The sequence below is a fragment of the Cydia splendana genome, chromosome 16 (assembly GCF_910591565.1).
Source record: "Cydia splendana chromosome 16, ilCydSple1.2, whole genome shotgun sequence".
Lineage (NCBI taxonomy): Eukaryota > Metazoa > Arthropoda > Insecta > Lepidoptera > Tortricidae > Cydia > Cydia splendana.
The window spans coordinates 12994048-13016129 of record NC_085975.1 but is presented as its reverse complement, the minus strand read 5'-3'; the positions used below and the strand labels follow the sequence as shown (position 1 = coordinate 13016129).

At 36.2% G+C, this 22082-nt stretch overlaps 3 protein-coding genes and 1 non-coding gene across 4 annotated transcripts in view; 2 read left to right on the top strand and 2 right to left on the bottom strand.

Annotated features, from left to right (window-relative positions):
* LOC134798055 (dynein axonemal heavy chain 10) overlaps positions 1 to 3548 on the top strand; it is a 133980-nt gene extending 130432 nt beyond the window's left edge. The window contains exons 92-94 of the mRNA XM_063770382.1: positions 1726 to 1905; positions 2386 to 2532; positions 2858 to 3548. Coding sequence (XP_063626452.1) covers positions 1726 to 1905; positions 2386 to 2532; positions 2858 to 3004 — 474 coding nt within the window. The 3' untranslated portion in view covers positions 3005 to 3548. The remainder of the gene's footprint in view (positions 1 to 1725; positions 1906 to 2385; positions 2533 to 2857) is intronic.
* LOC134798348 (ufm1-specific protease 1) lies at positions 3545 to 5552 on the bottom strand. Its single transcript, XM_063770757.1, has 4 exons — positions 5392 to 5552; positions 5103 to 5273; positions 4624 to 4833; positions 3545 to 3721 (listed from the first exon to the last, which is right to left on the bottom strand). The coding sequence occupies exons 1-4, from the start codon at positions 5530 to 5532 to the stop codon at positions 3578 to 3580; spliced, it is 666 nt and encodes a 221-aa protein (XP_063626827.1). The 5' UTR covers positions 5533 to 5552; the 3' UTR covers positions 3545 to 3577.
* On the bottom strand, positions 3826 to 3897 carry Trnaa-ggc (transfer RNA alanine (anticodon GGC)). Its single transcript has one exon. It is a non-coding gene; the product is annotated as a tRNA-Ala (tRNA).
* Positions 5553 to 8016: 2464 nt separating the features above from the next.
* On the top strand, positions 8017 to 22026 carry LOC134797902 (uncharacterized). Its single transcript, XM_063770248.1, has 11 exons — positions 8017 to 8138; positions 13505 to 13547; positions 15143 to 15178; positions 15267 to 15296; positions 16267 to 16293; positions 16751 to 16801; positions 17941 to 17991; positions 20779 to 20823; positions 21063 to 21080; positions 21459 to 21527; positions 21914 to 22026. Exons 1-10 carry the CDS (start codon positions 8124 to 8126, stop codon positions 21488 to 21490), a joined length of 348 nt encoding a protein of 115 aa, XP_063626318.1. The 5' UTR covers positions 8017 to 8123; the 3' UTR covers positions 21491 to 21527; positions 21914 to 22026.
* Positions 22027 to 22082: the final 56 nt, after the last annotated feature.

The window sequence follows — 22082 nt, the reverse complement described above, 5'->3', positions numbered from 1 at the left end:
CCTACAACCTGTTGAATGGATAACTGCCCAATGTGTGGCGCTCACTCGCGCCGGCTACTTGCAAGGGGTTAGGATGGTGGATGGACCACGTTATGGCTCGGACTAAACAGTACTCTGACTGGGTAAGTGTCCTACAACCTGTTGAATGGATAACTGCCCAATGTGTGGCGCTCACTCGCGCCGGCTACTTGCAAGGGGTTAGGAGGGTGGATGGACCACGTTATGGCTCGGACTAAACAGTACTCTGACTGGGTAAGTGTCCTACAACCTGTTGAATGGATAACTGCCCAATGTGTGGCGCTCACTCGCGCCGGCTACTTGCAAGGGGTTAGGAGGGTGGATGGACCACGTTATGGCTCGGACTAAACAGTACTCTGACTGGGTAAGTGTCCTACAACCTGTTGAATGGATAACTGCCCAATGTGTGGCGCTCACTCGCGCCGGCTACTTGCAAGGGGTTAGGATGGTGGATGGACCACGTTATGGCTCGGACTAAACAGTACTCTGACTGGGTAAGTGTCCTACAACCTGTTGAATGGATAACTGCTTAATGTGTGGCGCTCACTCGTGCCGGCTACTTGCAAGGGGCTAATAGGGGAGTGGATGGACCACTTTATGGCTCGGACTAAACAGTACTCTGACTGGGTAAGTGTCCTGCAGCCTGTTCAATGGACAAGTGCCCAATGTGTGGCGCGCACTGGCGCAGGCTACTTGCAAGGGGTTAGGAGGGTGGATGGACCACGTTATGGCTCGGACTAAACAGTACTCTGACTGGGTAAGTGTCCTGCAGCCTGTTCAATGGACAAGTGCCCAATGTGTGGCGCGCACTGGCGCAGGCTACTTGCAAGGGGTTAGGAGGGTGGATGGACCACGTTATGGCTCGGACTAAACAGTACTCTGACTGGGTAAGTGTCCTACAACCTGTTGAATGGATAACTGCCCAATGTGTGGCGCTCACTCGCGCCGGCTACTTGCAAGGGGTTAGGATGGTGGATGGACCACGTTATGGCTCGGACTAAACAGTACTCTGACTGGGTAAGTGTCCTACAACCTGTTGAATGGATAACTGCCCAATGTGTGGCGCTCACTCGCGCCGGCTACTTGCAAGGGGTTAGGAGGGTGGATGGACCACGTTATGGCTCGGACTAAACAGTACTCTGACTGGGTAAGTGTCCTACAACCTGTTGAATGGATAACTGCCCAATGTGTGGCGCTCACTCGCGCCGGCTACTTGCAAGGGGTTAGGAGGGTGGATGGACCACGTTATGGCTCGGACTAAACAGTACTCTGACTCGGTGAGTGTCCTACAACCTGTTGAATGGATAACTGCTTAATGTGTGGCGCTCACTCGTGCCGGCTACTTGCAAGGGGGCCACTTTATGGCTGGAACTAATAAGCAGTGCACCGATAGTAAGTGACATTTAACACCAGCCATCTGTACGGGGCCAGCTGGTTGGTTTGATTACTTCATTGATGGTTAGGTAGGTAACAACTGATTGGATAGAATTCCGATGGATTCTACGGTACTCCCTCCCTAATATGTGGCTCTCGCTTGCCCAGCCAGGGAGGGCTTGCACTACGTCTTTGATTCTGATCTAAAAGTACACTGACTGACCGTATTTATGTTTCACGTTGTACAGCAATTTTTAGAGATCGGTGTTTTCACCGCATTGTGTATTTTTCAACATGTATTAAAAGATATCCTCAACATGAACTATCTTTCAGGCGACAAAAGAGGAGCCAATGGTAATCTGGCTGTCGGGCCTGCACATCCCCGAGTCGTACCTGATCGCGGAGATCCAGATTGCGTGCCGGTTGTACATTTGGCCTCTAGATCGTTCTACACAGTTTACGCGCGTTACGCAATGGACCAGCCCTGATGACATCGAGGAGCGTCCAACTACCGTAAGACAATCACATACCTACCTACTGATTTACGCTAAGCTGTACGACTTAAACAAAATCATAAGTGTTAGATATCCACCGCATCCATTTTAACAGAGAACGGAAAGGACACTCTGCTTCGAGTGTACGTGTAGTATTAACTCTTTACTACTGACGTGTAATTTTCGTACACGAATATGATCGTTATAACGATCATGACATGGGTTAAGGGTAACCGTTTGCGAGGTGATTCTGCTAATTTTCGGCATGAAGAACACCCACCGCTCGTCAACACTCACATTCGTCTCATGATGGTGTTTGTTGCTCTATTCAACTCGCGTTATAGATCGACCGCTTAAATGAGTCCGCGGTGCACCGTACGACTGCCGCCCGCACCTTCCCCGCTACCCTTAGTCGTCCTACCCCGTCGTCCCCGTACCGCGCAGGCGAGGACTCATTTAAGCGGTCGGTCTATCGCTGGTGCACATTCAATTGTTGTAGGGTTGCTACGTCCGTGGCTTATACCTGGAGGGCGCGCGCTGGGACCTCGAGGACAAGTGCCTGCGCCGCTCACACCCCAAAGTGCTGGTTACGGAACTGCCCGTCATGTACATCATACCCATAGAGTCGCACAAGGTCAAACTGCAGGTAACCAGAAACTTATCTACTTTGGCATTTATCCTGTCTTTTGGCAGTTTCCCGCTAGCTCACTTGAGTATAGTGTCCTACTTCATTTTCATTGATACTCTGTATCCAAGGAATGAGCACACTTGTAGAGGAAGGGAACCATACTATCGTGCTCATCACACGTCGCGGTGCATATCCCCACTCTTTCTCAGCTCGAAAATGCACGAAGCTTGTGCTCGAACTGAATTGAGTGTCTACAGGATACCCTAACGTATGAGGTAGCTTATTACAGAATGTTGAGTAGGTAAGTACGCAACAATGTAAACCAATTTCTATTCTTCGCCAGAATACGCTGCGAACCCCGGTCTACACGACATCGACGCGCCGCAACGCCATGGGCGTGGGTCTGGTGTTCGAGTCCGACCTGTGGACCGCCGAGCACGCCTCGCACTGGGTCTTACAAGGCGTGTGCCTCATCATGAACACGGACTAGTGTACGTGTGGGTCTGGTGTTCCAGTCCGACCTAATGTGGACCGCCGAGCCGAGCGATGGTTGTGGGTCTGGTGGTCGGTTCCGATTACTCATGAAACCGTCTTGATTTATAATAATGTACACGACTTACTCATGTGTCTTGCTCATACTCATACACGGGAGCGGCGTGGGGATTTTCATCAGTATGATAATCGCGTAGTGGCTACGAACTCCGCGTAGCGTCGACGATAAAAAAAAGTTTTTAGCAAAAATGTTGGATCTGACTACACAGTACTTTTTATCTTAATTGATCTCATAGAAATTAATGTAGGGTTAACTAACTACCCAATGATTGGCGCTGAAAAATAGCGGTTATGTCATTGGCACTAGTTTTATAGACAAGTTACCACTGCTGCTTTGAAGTTGTCAACCATTGGTTAGGTGAAGTCGGGCATTCAGTGTAGTTTACACTTTGTATGTATCCGTAATACTTATGTTATTGAGCTGTGACTGCATTTTAAGGTAAAATGTTTTAATAATTATGATATTAATAAAGACTGATTTCGCAAAATATGTTTTATTTATAAATGAAAATTAGATAATGGTTTTAGACTTAGCTTGTGGAAGGCATAGATTATAGAATGAAGAGCTCAAGAAGACTTTGAGCGGCTGCCATTTCACCCAGCCTTTGTTCTGTAGGAACTCCTTGGTCTGCTCCTTTCCCACATAGTGTGGATCCTGAAAGTAAACGTTAACCTTCTCATTCTTGCTGACACTTCATTTATTTTCTATTTGTAAATACAGATGTCAATCACAATGAAAAAATCAACGATGATCAACTCTGGCCAACGTGGGACTCGAACCCACATCCTTGGATTGCCGGTCCAATGTGTTACCAATTCTGCCAGCTGACCATCCGTCAATCAACGCGAATTTAGTCATCGCAACTGTGACAACGTAATTTTCTCATTGTGATTAACATCTGTACCTATTTACAATTTATAGATTGTAATAATGTGGTACATCCCACAATAAAAAAAGGAAAATATATTAACATTAATTTATTTTGTGAAACTTAAAATTTTATTTTATTTGCATCTCCGGTTTTATTTCCAGGAGCTAATGGCTTGCAGGCGAGATTTGGCCCAAGAGCTGTCTGGAGGCTACTTATTAAAATTGTATTAATTATTTACAAGAATAATTTAATACCAATTACACTTGTATACAACATAAAACAGTCAAAACTGTTGTAAATACTTATACTATATTTAATATAGTCTGTCTCCATCTGTCTTACAAAATAAAAAATGAGTCAATATCTTGGTAAAGCCTGACCAGTAATATATGATCAATTGATCATTGTCAAGAGGGCGCTGTTATGCTCATGTATACGGTGACAGTTCAGTATAAGTAGTATGACAAAATTAGTTCCAGTGAAATCCCACAGCATGGCCGGTGATCATTTATATTCCTGCGGGCTCAGCACGGTTCCATTTTTATCGACTATCACTATGCGCGTCCCTTTCGCACTTACATACTTGTTAGAACGTGACAGGCATGGTGACAAGGGATAAAAACGCGACCGTGCTAAGCCGCCTGGTCAGGCTTTATATAATGAGCTAGTAAGATAAAAATCTTACCACAATCAAAAGACTGGCTTCAGATCTTTCAATATGAATTCCCATAATGCCCTTAGATGAGCAGTCAACATCTCCGCCCATCATAATAGGGCTCCCGAACTTCTCAAAATGGGTCTTCAAGGTGTCCACTATGGTGCTTAAGTTGTCACCTTTGTTTACATGGATTATTTTACATGGAATGTTGTATAGCTTGTCTATCACTAAGCACACCTGAAAATTAAATAGAGTTGTAAAATAATCCCATATTCTGAAACAGTTAAATACACGGTGGCCAAAAAATAAGTGCATTCCCGTTGCCAGGGAGGTTTTGGGATTATACGTGCAATATATGCGCAACTTTTACCATGGGACCAACCACGAAATAGCAAAACCAGCCAAAATGTAACAGCCAAATTTTTAAGTTTGTTATGTTTAAAATTGAGAAAGACTTGTAAATGCTTGTTGTAGGAAATTAAAGTAAATTTTACTTTATATCTCACCTCAAAACTGCCAATCCATTGCCTAGAACCTAAAAATGATCTAGGTTTGTCTTCTAGGTCAACCAAAATCTCTTGAATCTGTCGTATAGATGGAACCTCTACATTTTTCTGGTAATTCTGGTTTATCCAGGAGCATAGCGTTTGTAATGTTCTGTAACCACATCCCCAGCCCTGGGAAATAATCAAAAATTGTAAGTTCGTTAGTAAAATAAGTACGATAGATTGTAATAAGTTTATAGGTTAGAAAAGTTATACTTCAAATTTACAGTAGAATGATACATATGCTTACCCTATCATCAAATCCATCACATAAATAATGGTAATATTCATATTTTCCAGAAACTAAATGAATATTTCCTGTTGGAAATTGAACTTCAGCGCCTTCGTGGACGTTTGACAACAAACTTGTCATTGTTTTTTTAAATGTCATTCCATTTCACGTGACATAAGAACTTGGGAAATTACTCGTTATGCCAAAAAGTATTTCCAGTGGCCTATTTTATAAAGCTACAAGTTACAATTTATAAGCGGAAGTCTCTTTCTAACCCTATGTGTTAGAACGAGACTTCCGCTTGTAAATTGTAACTTGTAGCTTTATAAAATAGGCCACAGGTGAGTGAACAGTGGCCTATTTTATAAAGCTACAAGTTACAATTTACAAGCGGAAGTCTCGTTCTAACACATAGGGTTAGAAAGAGACTTCCGCTTGTAAATTGTATCTTGTAGCTTTATAAAATAGGCCACTGGTTTTATTGCCCTCAATATTTTTTTAAATACATATAATGAATTATCGGTAGTTAATTTAGATAATTATAATAAAATTATTGTTGTACGATAAGTGCCTAAAAATTTCATAGCGGCAAAATAAACTTAAACAGTGATCATAACTACTTTATGCCATGCGAACTTGAGCTATACGTTATTTCAGTTAAGGCCGTATTCGACAGTTGTTGCAACTTGCAACTCGACTGCCACCGGTTTGCTTAATTTGAGACAGATGAGGACACCATCAGGGGCAATTTTGGGGCAATACGCCTTAAGAAAAATAAGTAATTTTAACTTACGCTTACAAATAGGTAAGTATCCAGTAATTAGCAGAAATTCAGACTCGGCTCGGCTATTATACTTATTTGTTTTCCTCGTTCATTTTCTGAGAGTTAGTTAATAAACAAGTCGGTTTCCGGAAAGCCAGTGTTAATAACCAAAACATGTCCAAAACGAAAATAATAAGCAGGTACCTACCTAGAGATATGTACAGTCAACTGCAGAATAATAAAAGACATTTCAGTCCTTTAATTAATTGAAGAATAAATGTTTATACTCCTCATAAAATTACATAATTGCAAGGTTAAAGTCCTAATTGGCACTGACTGAACTGTCCGCCAGTCCTCAACATTATTTAGTCCCACCCACCTTACCCACAAACTACCAAAATTTCCACGACAGAAAAGATCCATCGTGAATTTTACTGTTCTGCATAATGTTTGTTACACTACTGCCGAGTGCCGACACTGACACGGGCGTTCTTATTGCTAGTTGCTATGCAGCATTCACTAAGCACAAGGGGGCTCAAGCTTTAGCCCCGTAATCCCCGTATTCATGGTCTTTGTTCAGGGTTTAAACTTTTGCAGCACACAGTCAGCAAGACCCAATAATAAGAACCCCAGTAGGTAGGCATGCCTACTTATGTAAATGTACTTATTAATATGAGGCCATAGTTTCTTGCAGTTAAGTATGAGATGAGGAAGGATCACTTGTGTGTGTATCTATCGTCTATGGTTACAATGATCAAGTAATACCAGACATCCGCCGTATTGTTAATGATTTCACGCATACAGAAACACACCTATGAAAAAACACATGTGCAAAAAAAAAAGTTTTTTCAAGGTGTTTCAAAAACACTTCATGTACCTACCATAATGTATTGTTTCCATGCGCATATATTGTAAACGGTAGGTAAGTATACATATTAAGTCATCATCATCATTTTCTTAGCGTTGTCCTGACTTTTGCCGTAGCTTACTTATACCTGCCCGGGTCCGCTTGGCAACTAATCCCAAGAACCAATGGCTATGCCAACATAGCCACTAGTTTTTTTACGAAAGCGACCTTATTTTGAACGCTTTAGTATGTAATGTATTAAAATTAAGTAAGTATAGGCACATATACCCAGTCATATACCTAGTCTGACAAACCAATTTTATAATAGCGATATTCACCCTTCGCGCCTACCTAGGTATGCCTAAATTATTACTGTGGCGAATCAATAACAACGAGCAAGCGAGTACGAGTACCCTTGGCGACTATTTTAATTACCCGACTGCGCGACACCAAGAGGGGTTATGTGTTTGTCAATATATGGTTCGTACTTGTATGTTTGTTCCTTTGCTCCACTCTCGGGACCAATCTTAGGTACGTTAAGAGCCAACAGGAGTGGTTATTTCTCCATACAAACGTACTCGACTGTTCCCTCCGTGGTTTTTGAAGGTAGAGCAATATTTTTTTCTACACAGATTAATATTGTCAATATCTGTGTCGGACTGTTTTGCTTTTTTTGATATTTATGTTTTTAAGGCGCTAGAGCCTTTCAAACATGGTCAAAATGGCTTAATTGACTATGCCGCAATGAGAGGCGTGGTATTCAAAACTGATATCAATTAGCCAAGAAAGCAAAACAGTTCGACACAGATAATTTCATAATCATATGAGTCGCACTTGGCCAGTGTTTTATTTGCCTGACCTGATGCCATTGCTATGACAGTCGGGTTGTTTGAATTTTTAAATTTATAAATAAAAATAGGTACACAAAATACAACTTTCCACATGTCTAAACTCATAATTTAGGTAGGTACATGTGTACAATATATAGTTTAACGCTCGCATTCACAATTTGTTTGGTTTGTCAATATTAGTTCAGGTCGGGGGGTTATCCGCGAGTAGGTGTATATAACGGAGCACCTATGAGCATCGCCTGTTGTCTTTTCGGCGTCTCTGTGCCAATTGGATTGTCAAAAAATCACCATGAAGGCTGTAGCGGTGAGTTCGATTTACATAGAGTTAGTCTGCAACGATTTTGATAGCACACGCAGTGCAAGTGTTATTTATACGTCATAATTTCATAGAAGTTAGAGAGTTAGTAAATTTCGTAATTGGGGTGAGATGGGTTTTCATACAAAGGTGATTTTGGAAGATTGTTGGATCGTTTTTTTTTATTATGAGTATAAAAATATAGCTCCATTTTAAATTGGAATACATTATTTTTGTAGCAGTAGCCTTAAAATCCCATCTCACCCCCTTTCATCCCTTCTCTCTCCATTTATAACCCAACTCTCCCCGCGAACCCTACTCACCCCATTTTACGGTACCTATTTACTGAGGCTGAGGGATTTGAAAGCTAGGAAAACAGCTGAGAATGCTTCCAGAATTGAATTCGTAACATGGCAACATGGCACTCTACACAATAATACAATTTTAAAATGACATATAATCATAATCATAATATCGTTTATTGCACCATGGTAAGCAGTTGTTACAAAAAATACAAAAGTATAAAAGTTTCTCATGGACCCCAGAAGGGTGTTGCAAGCATTTTCTTAAGCTAAGTATCAACCAAATTATTAAGGAACACAAACAAGCCTTAAAATTAAATGTATACAAATTATTGATATTAATTTACTTAAGAAAACTATCATTAAGGAATTCTGTGACAGAGTAGTACGCTTTTTCTGTAAGGAACGATTTCAACTTTTTTGCGTATGCCGTGTCTCTTTCTTCTGCCTTTATATAGTTCGGGATGTGATTGTAATATTTGACTGCTGCATAATGAGGGCTTTTTCGGTATATTTCTAAATTTGGGACGGGTAATTCAAGCTTATATTTTAGTCTTTTATTTGGTAGCTCTCGGAATAAATGAATGTTCTTTCTTACATATATGCCTAATTCATAAATATATATAGATGGTAGAGTGAGTATGCCAAGTTTAATAAAATGAGGTTTGCAACTTTCCCAATTTCGGATTCCTATTAATACACGAACACATTTTTTTTGCATCACGAATAAGTCGTGTGCATCTGTACTATTACCCCATGTTAAGATCCCATATCGTAACCATGAATTAGCGAAGGCATAGTAGGCATATATATATTATAATAAGATTAGAAGATGATCGGAAGACTTTCAAATGGTTATCTGTACTACTGTACCATTAAGTTAGGTCGAGGCCACGTGTCGTCAGTTATCAGGGTTAAGATAAGTATGTTGAAAATAAATTAGGCAATAATATCAATACTGAAGGTAAAATAATAAGAGATTCTACATTTATATTGGTAACTCTACAACACCTTTACCATAACCGAAATTATTGTAGGTACTTATCAGCCAAATTTTGTATTCTCCATTATAAGTAAAGTCGGTCCATAAAAAGTCTGCAGCGGATTTGATAGCCCACGCAGTGCAAGTGACATTTATACGTCATACTGCCGTATTCGAACTTCAAGATATTCACAAGAGACGACACGTACTAGATCCATTCTAGATACGTTATAATTTATATATCAACTAGTTCTCTTTTGCAGCGCAATTCAGGCAACCAATGTCACTGTTACGTTAGATAGAGTAAGATATCTATTAGATGTGAATTGGATCTCTAAGTCATATCCTGTGGAAATCGTTCAAGAGTATCTCCAGAATCGCGCAAATGTCAAATTTGACAGGTTAGATCTTAAACATATCGTTATCGTATCTTGGTGATGTCTAAAAGATATCTAATAGGTATCTATTTCAAAATCCGAATCGGGCCCATAATTTCATAGAAGTTTGACGTTTAAAATAATACTTGCACTGCGAGGGCTATCAAATCCGCTGCAGACTATTCTTGGTTTGACTCTATTCGTGCAAACGCTTATTTTTTTATCGCTGGTCATTTTTATCTCCAACTGTTTAGCCTGATAAACGTGATTACTGATTACAGTGATTACTGTCAATGCGAATCTCATACATAGATAGGTAATCTACGTATGTTTCACATACATTTCAGGAAGCAATTACCTGAAGTGTGCGTGTTACTTTAGTAATTGTGTGAGGTTAGTTAAATGTAATATTTAAAACTTTCGTGTTTTGAACACATATTAACTCACATTTATAGACGGGTCGGTAAATAAAAGGTAATAAAATAAATTCGCGATAGATCTGTCTATAAATGTGAGTTAATATTTACATAGTTAAATGTGTTAATAGTAGGTATTGTGAATAAGTTGAAGTGAACAATAACGAAAATCGCGTCATTGTGAGTTGTGACCTAAGTTTAATATTTTATGGCTACAAATATAATGACCACCAAAAAATACTTTGGTACCCTAAATAAAAAAATCATGCTTACCAAAAAAAATTACTGAACACCAAAAAAATAAGGCCTAAAAATACAAAAGTACCACCACTTTAATTACGACTGCACTTCAAATTGTATTCAAATACCAAATATATTGAATGATCACCAAAAATCATTAATGATCACCAAATCTTGAAGACCAAATTAATGCGATATTTTCACCTAAATAAACCACTATGATTACCAAAAAATTTATACATATTACCAAATAAAGTAAACTGATGCCAAAATTACTAGCCCCTCCCGCTCAACCCCCCGTAGCCCGCACCGCATACCTACCTAACCTAATCTACTTTTCTAGTAGCATTTCGTTATGCTACTAGAAAAGTAAGTTAAACTGCTATCAGTTAAGTGGGTTAGGTTAGGTTAGCACTGCGACCCTTACAGAAACGAAATGGTACTAGAAAAGTAGGTTAGGTTAAGTTTCAACTGCTACCCATACAGATACGAAACGCTACTTGAAAAGTGGGTTAGGTTAGGTTTGAACTGCGACCCTTACAGAAAAGAAATGCTACTAGAAAAGTGGGTTAGGTTAGGTTTGAACTGCGACCCATACAGAAACGAAATGCTACTAGAAAAGTGGGTTAGGTTAGGTTTGAACTGCGACCCTTGCAGAAAAGAAATGCTACTAGAAAAGTGGGTTAGGTTAGGTTTGAACTGCGACCCTTACAGAAACAAAATGCTACTAGAAAAGTGGGTTAGGTTAGGTTAGAACTGCGACTGTTACAGAAATAAAATGCTACTAGAAAAAGGTGACGAAGTGGATTAATTAATTTAATAGGATAACGATATATTAAATGATTGCACATTTTTAATTAAAATGTGGTTACAATTTTGTGATCATTTACTATTTTTGCGTTTACAATGATTATTTTGGAGCCATTTGCTTTAATAGGATAGCAAGATTTAAAAATTTGGTTATCATTTTACATTAAAATGGAGTTCTAATTTTGGTGGTCATTTACTATTTTTGGGTTTACAATGATTATTTTGGTGTCATTTTCTTTAATAGGATAGCAAGATGTAAAAATTTGGTTATCATTTCACATTAAAATGGGGATTGAAATTTGGTAATCATTGACTATTTTTGGGTTAATAATGATTATTTTGGTGTCATTTCCTTTAAAAGGATAGTAAAATGTAATAAAATTGGTAATCATTTCACATTAAAATGGTGTTATAATTTTGGTGATCATTCATGATTTTAGGGTGGTAAAATAGATTTTTTTGGTATTAAATTTTACTAAATCTGATGATCAGTTAAATAGCAGCCATATTTTATCAGTGAGGTACGCACGATAAAAGCAGAATTCATTGAACCTGTTTTATTATTACTTATTACTCATATCATAATAATTTTGCAATAGATGTTTGCTAGTGAAAATAATCATGATTTTAAAGTTTAGGTTTCTTACCCATGTCTTTGCTTGAAAACTACCGGTCTTAATTGAGTCTTAAGGGGCCCACTGATTAACAGTCCGCCGGACGGTATCGGTCTGTCAGTTGTTCGGAACTGTCAAAATTTTGTTTTAACTGACAGGTCGATACCGTCCGGCGGACTGTTAATCAGTGGGCCCCTTTAGGTACTTCAAAACTTATTAAGAATATTTTTTTTAACCAACGGTAATATTATAATTTCTTAGTACATTTTACAATGTTTTTATGATTTTTTTTCCTATCAAAATAAAAGACCTACCTACTTAATCGTGTTTGCTGATTTTTGATTTTGCGAAGTACTGAGGTGTCTAATCCAAAAAGAGTGTAAATTTAGATTGTCTAGCACCACTTGTACCTACTATCCCACTAACCCGGGGTTAACCCGTTAAACCGTTAACCCAGTGTCTAATTATACTGGTAACCCCCCATGGTTACCGGTTAAACCTGGAGTTGCCATTAACTCAAGGTTTAACCGGTTAACCCCTGGTTAGTGGGATGGTGATGGTGCAATAGGCGCCTGATTTAAATTTAACACACTACTTACCTATTTGGCCTCGAAACCTATACTTGTACAAATATGTACCAAACAAATGTACTGGTAATTGTTTGTATAGGTATTATTAAAATTGTTGTAATAGGACAGCGCCGTAGCATGGTCCTTGGACGTTTTGTTTTTCCCACCATTATATTTATTTTAAGGATCCTTGTTTATAGAGTGCCGATGTGAGAGTGATTTTTATATACAGGTAGATTAGATGGCCTTAAATCAACTTTTTACCATGGTAGCGTCTCTCGAATTACTATTGTATTAAAAAGTATTTAATATTGAACACTATATGCATAAACTGAAATAGATGTCATATCCAACCCTGTTATAATGCTACTTAGTAGAAGCGCATGCATGTCTCGTTGCTTATATCTACCCGCTTTGTTTTTAACAAGTAATACTTATAATAGTTTTAGATAATTGTATACTTAGTTATCTTAGTTGTTTAGAATTGGCTTTGTATTTTTTGTATAATTATTAACTCTCCTTAGTATTATGTTAATGTAAACATGTATTTCTCAGGAAGTAAACATCCTAAACCTGAAAAAAAAACCTATATAGTTAAGTTACTAAAGAAAAAGTGACGAAGCCCTCAAGTGATGAACTGGCCTTTAGCTAACGCCATGAACGCCCCGTGCTTTCACCTCCTATACGAATCCCTTAACTACGGGAAATGATTAGGATTAAAACATAATTTTATATTATGTTCTGTGCACTATATTATACGGAACACTAGTTGATTCAATCTTAATACTTATTCTACATATACATATTTCATATGTTACCTTAGCTAAAACCTTGATTCAAGAGGCACCCAAACAATAAGATTGCAGTCAATCTGTTTTTTACAGCGAACAGCCGCATTAGATGACACAACCGTGATTATTTCAGTGTCAAAATTTGAGAGGACTGTATCTTATCTAAAAGATAACTAGAATATATAAACAGATTCACACAGTAGCATTGGTTTAAAATCTTTATAGTCCCAGTCTGAGTTGACGATTCAAAATGAATCATATTCGTGTGTTTCAGATTCTTTTTCTGGCCGCCATTGCCATGGCTTCTGCGCAAGGTGGTGAGTTAAAATTAACTTTTAATACTTAGATATAATATGTATAACTCGTAAAAAACATTTTTTTTTCCGTTTTGTATATAATTATCATCACATCCAATCATGAACAAGAATTTTATTGCTCTGGAATTCTCAATCTCAATTCCTCTTTGTTAGCTTTAACACATGTCAGATTTCTCTTACAATAAGGTAAACGTACTAGTGCTCGACATGCTAATGCCCAATAGATGACACCTTGCTGTCACCTCTATTGACAATGACTTAAGTTTCAAGATGACATATGTACTGGGACCGCGTCGAGCACCTACGTTTACCTTATGTATTACAGTTCTACATACCTACACAATACTATATTATTGAGGTTAATGTAACAGAAGTAACAGCTGCAAGAAAAAACTGCACACAGAACATGCATAATTAATTAAGTATTAATAATTATGGCCTGTATTACATACATAATATTTTTTGGGTAGTTCCTAGAGATGGGTATTTACCCGGTAAATACCCGATATTTACCTACCCGCGGGTAAATACGCGGGTATTTTCGTTTTTCTTCTAAATTTGAATTGTTAAATGGTATGTGAGTATAAATAAGATTAATTTAAGTACTTTTTTATAATGTTACATAAAATGTATGTTCAAACTAAGTATGAAAAGGTTGCTATGAGATGAAGTTCGATTTTAACATATCAGTACAATTATGAAAATCGTGTAAAATCATTCCCTGGCTTCCGGAAATGTTTTAAAACGCTTTTAATATACATTAAAAAGATGAAAATAAAGACTACTTATAAATGATAATAAAAAAAAATTGTGCCGTATCACAACTTGGGAAGCTCATAAGTCAAATACAGTTAGTTTTAGGACAAAAATGTATATAACCTTTTTTGTAGAAAATTATGTCTACTTTAGTTTGTACATACAACACTTTTCGATATTAATGACAGATTCCAAGAAATATGAAAAAGTTCACTTCTACCCCCCTCCCCCCAACCACACCCCCCGCCGACCGCAGTTGGAATGTGTATTATCAACGTATAAGTACGATAATTTACTCGAATCTAAAAAAATACTCTTATGACGGCCTTTTTTTAATATTTATCAAAATTGTACTAAAAATTCCTTAGTTACAACTGCAAGTTTCACTAAACCATTTCATTTTAAATAACACACAATAATTACAACCATTAACTCGGTTTATATCTCCACTTTAACACAAATCGACATGTGCAACAAGAAATGAATCTACCCGTCCATTTGGGTAGATACGGGTAAATACCGGGTAGATGGGTATTTACCGGGTATTTACCTGGGTGGGTAAATTGGGTAAATACCCGCGACCCATCTCTAGTAGTTCCTCATAACTGCTACTCCTGACTTTTGCCTGATCTGTAGGTAGAATTTTTCTGAACTGGAATTGTAAAACCTGACCAGTAATATATGATCATTGTCAAGAGGGCGCTGTTAATCTCATGTATAGGGTGACAGTTCAGTATAGTATGAAAAAAATAGTTCCAGTGAAATTCCGCAACATGGCGCGTGATCATATATTCCTGGTCAGGCTTTAATTCTGAATTAACTTGTTCTCTTTCTTCCAGTTAACGTAGTGGGCAACAACCCCGGTCCTGGGCAAGGTACCAAATTGTATTACTATTTATTTGTACCTAGTTATTTTACATAAAAACCTTGCCCATCTTTTAATAATTTATTTATTTCTTACAGTCAATGTTGTGGAACAACCGGGTTATACAGGTACCTAAATTTGTTATTGGCTATTACCAATTTTTGAATTATTTTATTTTATTTTTTATTATACTTATAACATATAACTCCGTAAAAGATAAATAAAAGAAAAAAAAGTGCCTACGAAAATCAAGAAAAAAGTATGCTCGAAAAGATGGCGCCATACCTTTGGCCTATACTCGTGTAGATGGTGACTCCTTTTGATATTTAACGATTTTAACACATATCAGTGACAGAACAAGGATCAAAGTCAAATGACGTTCTAAAAGTTTTAATCGTGTGTCAAAAGATGGCAGAAAATTTACTTTGACTACAACTTTGCTATTACCTACATAATATGCAATGTTGATATTAGCAAAGAATTATATGTTATAAGAAATTGGGACTAACTGATTTGCACAGTAATATTTGTCTCCATCGATTTTTTTATAAGCTTTTTATTAATTTGCAATGTATCTATGTATGTATGTATCTATCTATGTATGTATGCAATGTATGTGTGTATGTATGTTTGTACGGGTCAAATCTTGCAAGTTAAATTTGACCCACTGGCCAACTTTCAATGAAGCCGAAAATTTGCATACCTACTTATGTAAGTCGGGTGACAATGCAATATTATGATACCATCGAGCTGATCTGATGGCTCTGTGATAAAACTACGAAACCTAATTGTGTTTGGGGTTTTTAGAATTGTCTCGATGAGTATTAGTTGCCTGTGTAAAAAAAAGTACAGTTAGCGATAAAAGCTTGTACTTACCAAAAATTTACTTCATGCCATAAACTTTTTTTCTTCAGCAGCTTTAAGGTAAACGTGCTCGACATGCTAATGCCCAATAGATGACACCGTGCTGTCACATCTATTGACAATGACTTAAGTTTCAAGATGACATTGTACTGGGACCGCGTCGAGCACCAGTACGTTTACCTTATTTACCTATCTCGTTCATAATTAAGTTCTAATGCATGCCTTTTATTTCAGTCAAAACAGTTGGACAACCAAATCAAGGTAAGTACATAACTCAGTCATTACGCCTTTATTTATGTACTTGCATTAAATTACTTACCATAATAAAAAGTGGAGGTCAACATTAAAAATTTCATTAAAAAAAAAAATACGGTTGACATCAATGATAAGTACATTTTAAGTACATATACTACATATGTACATACCTAAAGTTAAGTTTTGGACGTTTGATGTCAAAAGAAAGTAACAACTAGTAGGGCAACCTACGGTGGAACATTTTACAATACCTTAGTTTAATCTAGCGGCTAGAGTAATACAGGTTAGATTCTAGCCTGTATTACTCAGATTATTGGGTCACTTATGTAACTATATTTTTTATGATCTGGATCTCTAGCACCGAGCATGTTATACACAGTTAGAAAGCCCCCAAATTGACAGAGAAACGGATATTTTGGCTGAATACTTTACTATTAAATAAACTCTTATGTTTTTATTTTAGGTGTCGATTCCGGCTTCTACAGACCGTCTGGTGGTGACAACGTTGTAATCAGTAAGAACATTACTTCTTTTTTAGATTTACCATTTTTATAGAAAATCTACAATATTGAATAAATAAATAAAATATATAAATATTATTGGACAATTTTACACAGATCGGCCTAGTCCCACAGTAAGCTCAATAAGGCTTGTGTTGTGGGTACTAGACGACGATACGAGTATATATAATATACACATACAGGATGATTCAGGAGACGTGAGCAGGACTAACACTGCGCATATCGTTAATTATAAGCAACGTTTCGTATCAGTATTAGTGAGGTTAACGTTAATTTTCTAGTCATGTTGCAAAAAAAAGTTTTTAATTTTTTTACGACATGCATGGTCACCCTAAAATTAGAATACTAAACTACCGATATTCTGTGTCAAATTGAATGTCATTACTGTCATCACGGTCTGGTTACTTTTGAAAACTCGTATCTCACTCAAGTTTGACAGTTTATTTTCTTCATAATCAAAATGCCATTACGGTTAAAGAGGTTTTATGTTTATTAATTAGGTCCTGTTGGGTGACCATGATTGTTGAGAATTAAATTTGCCCTCACCAAAAAGTTAAAAAATAGGAAAAAGTGTGGTTGTTTCTCCTAAATACGACGGTGATCGATCAATTATCAGTTACTGAGTGTGCAGGATTAGTCCTGCTCACGTCTCATGAATCATTCTGTATAGGTACATACAAATACTTATATACATAGAAAACATTCATAACTCAGGAACAAATATTTTTTATGGATACACAAATAAATGCTCTTACCAGGATTCGAACCCGGGACCTCCTGCTATTATAATAATACTTCTGATATTGTATATTATAATATTGATTTATATTTTTATTTTGTTTCATTTTCGAAGATAAATAACCGGCTAAGTGTTTGGTAGTACACATAATTAAACCACTACCTTTCTTTTTGCGATACGTACAGAAAAAACTGTGCTATTAAATGGGTATTTGCAAGTTTCGCAACGTCCTTATCCAGCTCGTTGTCATCGTACCTATTAAATATTTATTCATAGCAGATTGCAATTTATAAAAAAAAAGAAATTTACAATTGGCTAAAAAAGTCTTGTATCCACCAAATTTTTTTAGACTTAATTTTCTTCTGCTCAGTATTTCTGCTATGATTGTTTCAGCTAACCCGGATCCAGGCTTCTACCTGGGCGGTGCCAACACCGGTGCCGGTGGTGAGTATAATCATGTACATATATACATAGCTCCTGGGCTATAACCGCGAAAACCGAAGTTCGCTAATGGCGGGCATCTTTCTCTGTCACTCTAATTACGCCTTCATTCGAGTAAAAGAGAAAAATCCCCGCAATTTGATAAAGTTGTTTAAATGACAAATAGCTACTAAACTAGAAGCACTTACATCTGTAGCCACAGTATGCGAGATGCCTTGGCAAGCTTGCAGCAGCGTAAGTGATGCTAATGTATGAAGTGCTTATGATTTTACAGATATTAGACATTTTCAAAATTACCATAATTAAAGTTTTCGAAGTTACCCCAAATGACTTAACGAAATTATTACTATTAATAAATAACAAAATTATTTATCGACCTCCTAGGCTAGTCGGTTGTAATTCTTGCTTTATGGAAACTAAATCATAGTTTTTGTTTTACAATATATATACAAAATAATTAAATGCTACTCTACCGCTATTGTAATAGCTGATTTAAAAATGGATATTTTTAAATTACATATATATTGGAAATATTAAATAATCAGTTTTTTGAACTGGAACGTTAAGATTAAGATATGGTATAAAAAGTACGGATTAAGGATAATTGTTTAGTTTTATAATGATTTATTCTAAGCATGTGAATTGGCTCTATCTTTTTTTTGTCGGTTGTAACTAACACATTGAACTTTGATTAGGTATAAAATTAATTTAATACATTTTTTATTTTTTACAACAGACCCGACTCCTCCTTCAACTATTAGTAAGTTTAACGTAAAATGTTTGTTGTGGAATGTGGTATTTAATAAAAAATTAAATGGGTCACTCACGTAATTTAAGTCGATTATCGCAATATCGGTTTCTAGGATAACGGTCTAAAATTAAGTAAGTACTGGAATCTCTATGGTTGCGAAAAAAAATCAGAGGAAGATTTTTAGTCTAAGGTATTTGAGTTTAGGAATGGAAAAACCGAATGCCATGGACAGAAAAGCACATTTTATATAGACAGTAGAGTCAGACCGAGAAAAGTCTGCAGCGATTTTTATAGCCCACGCAGTGCAAGTGTCATTTCAAACGTCAAACTTCTATGAAATTATAACGTGTAAATAACACTTGCACTGCGTTGGCTATCAAAATCGCTGCAGACTTTTCTTGGTGTAAGTAACTCTAGATATTCAGAATTCAATCCTCTGTGACCATAGAGATTCATAACCTTAACTTCAGACCGTGGGGACTTCGTCTACATACTGCTGGCATGCGACTTGCTCGTCTACTCGATGCAACTTTTTACCCTTTTTCTCAATTTTGTCGTTTTCGTCAAATGCCGGGTACAGTGATAAGATTACGAGAGTGCCAAATAAAAAAAAATATAGATGTTTAAGTCCCTAGGGAATTTTATAGTGGTTGTGTGTGATATTTATTGTGCATCGAGTCGTTTATGTTTGTGTTGTGGATCCTTCATTACATATCTACTAGATAAAGCATAGCTGGTGGTGGTCTTGGAAACGCATGTCCTAAAAGGTAAATTTATTTCGCAATTATTCAGTGACTTAATACTTTTTTCTTTCGGGGCTTATGATCTTGTTTTTTTCATGAATGATTTATTGTTAATTGTAGTGTGTGTTCTTACTTTTCTTATTCGGATTTATAATTTTATTGCAGTACAGAACCCAGATCCAGGATTTTACCTACCGGGTAATAATGGTGAGTACATGTTTGGACGCATAGGCATAGGGATAAAAAAATGGTTAGCAAAAATGTAGTTTTCTTTATTTAATAATATTTATATAACATAATAAAACACCAAAAAATTATAAATAAAATTAGCAAAAATTTAAATACGAGTACTTAATTAATTATTTATACAATTTATGATTTTTTTATTTGTCATATTAATTCACAGCGGTACAGACACCATCAATAGATCCCGCTTGTAAGTATCTCTTTTTAATTATCGTAGGTACTATTTTTTAACAATTAATTATTATGTTCATCAGTTGTTTTATTTAATGGTGATATTGTATTATCTACAGTTGTGGTGGACTCTGCCTTCTACCGGCCTTCTGGTTGTAAGTAAAAACTATGAATAGGTATAAATATAGTTTATATAGTTCTAAATATAAAACCTGGCCGCATTCATATATGAGGCAATGGAATAGTTATTTGTTTTACAAGGGGGAAAAGTTGTTGTTTAACCGCTCGTGCTAATATTAATACCCGAGCAAGCGAAAGATTCCAAAATTGAACCACGAGCGCAGCGAACGCAAACGATATTTCAATCGCAATCCAGCGCGGGAAAGCTGCCTGCGCGTTGGGCACCTTCCCGAGGGCACCAAATTATGATAGGTATTTTTAATTTTTAGTTTTAGTTATTTTAATTGTAGTTAGTTTTAGTTTTATTGGTTTTATATTCCTGTTTATGACTTTTAGTAATTTATATTAATAAATGCACTTACGTTGATGAAAATGTAATTCTGATAGTATGGCGGCCGCTACAATCTTGTGACTCTTAAAAAATATATTTAGAACATAGATGACGTAAGTTTACAATAAAAACTAAACTTTTAATATTAGGTACCTATAATAAAGATTTAAATGGTTTTTCATTGCAGATGTTTTCAATAAACTAAATACCTAAATGATTTAAGCAGTAGAAACTGATGTTACTTTTAAATAATTATGTTCTTTGAGATAGAGCCAGTTCATGTACCATTCATTCATTTTACTTTTTTATTTTTCATTTACTTAAATTAATTTCAAATGCCTGTTTTCTAAAATGTTTTTGTTTTACAGCACAGGATGTAGATCCCGCTTTCGGCCGTCCCACCGTCTACGGCAGTGAGTAAAGCCTTGTTTTTTACCCAACTGCGGCTAAGCGAATATTAAAGAGAGTAAAATGTCCATGTTTAGAATACTCTTCAAGTTAGCTAAGAGAAAGTACACATTAGTACACATACATAAATTTATACATTATTAGGAAAATGCTTGTTCTCATTAACCATTAGTTAAGTACCGTATTATTGATATTACAGTAACCATAATTATTTTAATCAAGTGTGTTTTTGTTTCTTTTGCAGATTTAAGGCCCTTGAAATGTAAGCATGTTTGGATTTACTCTAAAATTAATTAATTATCAGACACTTAAGCGCTTAAATTAAAACGATAACATCTTAACTATTTTTTGTATTTTTTCTAGTTGTGTTTTTATATTTATTCGTAGAATAATAATAATAATACATAGCACACCTAATTTCATACAGTCAATATGTCATAAAATTTTAAGCTTTACGACGACCGTAGTTTTTATGAAACAGGCCAGTTAAAAAAAGCCTTATTGCATGAAAAAAAAAACGATGTTATTTATAGGTCAGGTGATCATATTTTCTTTACTATTTACAATATTTATTGTAAATAGATTACAGATTACAATATTTATTGTGCTCTAAATATAAAGTGATACATTTCTGTTTCAGACCCCAACCCTGCAGCCCGCACTGGACAATAAAGCAATGGTTTCAAAGGAATATCTATACAATACATAGGTAACGGAGAATTTTAAAGGGCTTTATTTTATGATAAGGTTGTTTATTTTGTACATATACAGAATACCTAAGATACCTATATACATAAAATTTAAATACTCCATTTTTAAATAATTTAAATTTAAACATATGCATACCTAGTACTATAAATTGACAAATAAATGTCTGGTTATAAGAAACATGTGAACGTTTTTCCCAATATTAAATATATTAAAAACGTGTCACTCACGTATTTTAAGTCGAAAAACGCACATATTTAATATTGTCGTATATTTAATATGTCTGTGTCTCACGGAAGTTGAATTAAGCTATGCTGTGAGTGACTCGTATACGTATTTTTATCACATTTTATTATTTAAACATGTAACTATGCTTTTTTGTTCTAGATAAATCCCATGGAGCATGCATGCAAATGGCAGGCAACTAACTACCTTGAATTTAGAATTTTTAACCTATACGTTAATTACGTACCATGTTCTAAGTAACATTAATGTTTAAAATCAAATAAATATTTTTTTTTCTAACCGAAGTATTAATTTCTACAGTAATACAATA

Coding starts and splice junctions, on each gene's coding strand:
- LOC134797902 (XM_063770248.1), top strand. Junction 15,297..16,266: donor GGAACAACCGGGTTATACAG/GTACCTAAATTT, acceptor CTTTTATTTCAG/TCAAAACAGTTGGACAACCA. Junction 17,992..20,778: donor TGCCAACACCGGTGCCGGTG/GTGAGTATAATC, acceptor TTTGTTTTACAG/CACAGGATGTAGATCCCGCT.
- LOC134798348 (XM_063770757.1), bottom strand. CDS start 5,532: ATGACATTTAAAAAAACAATGACAAGTTTGTTGTCAAACGTCCACGAA. Junction 5,274..5,391: donor GTGATGGATTTGATGATAGG/GTAAGCATATGT, acceptor ATTATTTCCCAG/GGCTGGGGATGTGGTTACAG. Junction 3,722..4,623: donor AAGCCAGTCTTTTGATTGTG/GTAAGATTTTTA, acceptor GTTTACTTTCAG/GATCCACACTATGTGGGAAA.